General features: G+C 44.1%; 1 protein-coding gene across 1 annotated transcript; it reads left to right on the top strand.

Moving 5' to 3' along the window:
* Window positions 1-321: 321 nt before the first annotated feature.
* On the top strand, window positions 322-2,356 carry LOC116380319 (sphingomyelin phosphodiesterase 4-like). Its single transcript, XM_031842254.1, has 5 exons — window positions 322-560; window positions 649-724; window positions 1,386-1,494; window positions 1,816-1,868; window positions 2,031-2,356. Exons 2-5 carry the CDS (start codon window positions 656-658, stop codon window positions 2,235-2,237), a joined length of 438 nt encoding a protein of 145 aa, XP_031698114.1. The 5' UTR covers window positions 322-560; window positions 649-655; the 3' UTR covers window positions 2,238-2,356.
* The last annotated feature ends 98 nt before the right edge of the window (window positions 2,357-2,454 follow it).

The raw sequence follows: 2,454 nt of genomic DNA, 5'->3' as shown, positions 1-2,454 counted from the left end.
TTTCCTGAGGACTAAAACGTACTGTTTCTTTTAAATACCTCTTTCTGTGCATATATTATGAATAGATAAAACATATAAAACACGTCAAAGGTTTTTATCTAAACAATATCAATAAAGCTTTTGTACACTCAAAATAAGAATAACGTTTTAATAAACTAAATGGATTTGGGCACTGAATGAAATGATGTAAAAGTGACATTATGTAAAGAGCTGCTTTGTTCTTAACAAACGTTCACAATCACACAGTGAAACAGCCCATCAGGGCAGCATGTCTATGTAGTTTAAGAGGAGGACCTTCTGTTGTCTTTCCTTCAACACTAAAACCACAGTTCAGGTTTTCACTGCTGGTCATCAGACCAGAGCCTTAAACTACTGAGCTACACCGTGTGTCCAGTCGATGATGCAGTGTGCGTTTCTTTTCAGGAGCTGCATGTGATCTTCCCCTGGCTGGTGGAGACCGTGTTTGGTAGTCTGGACGGCATCATCTCCGGCTGGAACCTGCGACTGCTGCATTCACGGAGCAACGAGTACAACGTCGTCGTGGAGTTTCTAAACCCGAGGTAGACGCAGCGTCTGTTCTCCACCGTCGCATCAGCAGTTTGATTCCTCGGGTTCAGAGAATCAACCCGTGTTCTCTTGTTCTTTCAGTGGGCCGATGATGAAGCTCGTCTATAAGCTTCAAGCAGAAGAGTACAAATATGAAATACCCGTCAACTATCTGCCGGTAAGAACATTCGTCTCTTTAGTGTCTCGACCTCCATTGTTTCCATGTGACAGACTCTTATTGTAGAGCAGCGAGCATGTGAATGTGCGGCGGCTGTTTGATGAGAGTTTAAACACAGACTGCGTCGCTCTGTGAGCATCTATCACATGTTTCATTCATGACGTTCTCAAGCACTCCGTCCTCCTGCAGAGAGCTTCAGTGACTAACAGAGATCAATGACTCAGCGTTATGCAACACACGCGGGACTGAAGTGGAAAAGATGACCTCATTGCAGAGCGTCAGAATAAAGCTCTTCACTCTTTGGAATATCAGCTTTATTAGACGCAGCGAGGGCACTTTTCTGAACCAATTTTTAGAAGAACTATGATCGACGGCGTAAACAAAAGAATTTTAATTAAATTCTCTGTTCCCAGTAAAACTTTGACTATTAAATAACTTACGTTTTTCTCCAAAACGGCATCGAGTTACTTGAGAAATAACATTCAACTGAAATGAGCTTCATGTCTTCTTCACTCTCACTGATGTGTCTGATCACTGATCTCTAGATGAGTCTGTCATCCATGATGTCGAGCAATACAACAAGTCACTGGTCCTCAGTGCTGGAAGCTACTCCAGCTGAAGAATTGTAGCTGCCATTGTTACCCCGGTATGTGTCTTGCAGGGTCCTGTGAAGGTCTGCATCCAGGAGGGGGTCCTCCCAGAATGCCCTCTGTTCCACAACAAGCTGCAGTTCCCTCTCTCTGGTCTGCTGACTCTGAACCTGGCTCTCAGTATCCTCCAACACAAACACTGCTCTGTCTGCTCTCCGTGTTCTCAGAGGCAACAGAAGCATGAGATGATCACAGCTGTTGTCCTGTTTAGTGTTTAGTGTCTCTTTATCTCAGCATGTTCAACACACTCTTCTTCTGTCCGATGAATAGCTCAAACCTCAAAGATATTTACTTTAATATGTGACAAAGGGAATGACCCTGAAAGAATCCATCACTTCTGATGTTTTTTGAGTGATCAGTGAACGAATCATTCCAGCGGTGATCCTTCTGAAGGTTTAGTTTACTGTCGACTTCACGTCATTATTCCTCAACGCTCTGCAGATCCTTTTGAATTCTTCATGTTTCATTTTGCCTCCTGTCTCATCACGCCGACGGTGAGTTTGCCAAAACTCCTATGGGTGATATTTAGCTTTGAGTTAAAGTGCTTCTTGTGAAGTCTTCATTGTTTGATGAAGCGTGGGCTGTTAAAAGATAATAATGTGGATTCATAAAGCGTCTCTTATTTTTAAAGTTGACCGTAATGAGTTTGTTTTCAGAGCTACCCACAAGGCCACCATGGGAGCTCCACTGACAGCGCCTACTTTGTGCTGGTGGACACGTACCTGAAGTACTTCCTGCCCTGTGAAGGAAGTGTTCCTCCGTCTCCTTTCTCTGACTCCAGAGGCTCCGTCACTGCACCGTCACCCAGGTACTTATTACACAAAGCTTTCATAAACCCACCAGAGTGCAGTCTGTCAAACTAACCTCTTTGATTACGAGAACCCCAGTGGAGGATGAATGGTTAAATGTTTGACCACACTGGTACAAATAACAAGTGGACATGGTCATGGTGACCTCACCCGGTGTTTTGAAACCTCGAGTTCGGCGATTTCGTTGTCGCCATCTTGAATTACGTCCGTCGCCATGTTGTTTATTCACAACCAGTGAACAGGAAGTGACCATATCTGGACTGAGGAGGAG

The sequence above is a fragment of the Anarrhichthys ocellatus genome, unplaced genomic scaffold (assembly GCF_004355925.1).
Source record: "Anarrhichthys ocellatus isolate YVR2014 unplaced genomic scaffold, GSC_Weel_1.0 scaffold6792, whole genome shotgun sequence".
NCBI lineage: Eukaryota > Metazoa > Chordata > Actinopteri > Perciformes > Anarhichadidae > Anarrhichthys > Anarrhichthys ocellatus.
Note: the sequence above shows the minus strand (reverse complement) of the source record. Positions and strands in the feature narration are given on the sequence as shown.

Excerpts from the sequence above, each read along its gene's own strand:
- LOC116380319 (XM_031842254.1), top strand. The coding sequence starts at position 656 with ATGATGAAGCTCGTCTATAAGCTTCAAGCAGAAGAGTACAAATATGAA. Across the intron at positions 725-1,385 it reads TACCCGTCAACTATCTGCCG|GGTCCTGTGAAGGTCTGCAT; the intron begins GTAAGAACATTC and ends TGTGTCTTGCAG. Across the intron at positions 1,495-1,815 it reads GACTCTGAACCTGGCTCTCA|ATCCTTTTGAATTCTTCATG; the intron begins GTATCCTCCAAC and ends AACGCTCTGCAG.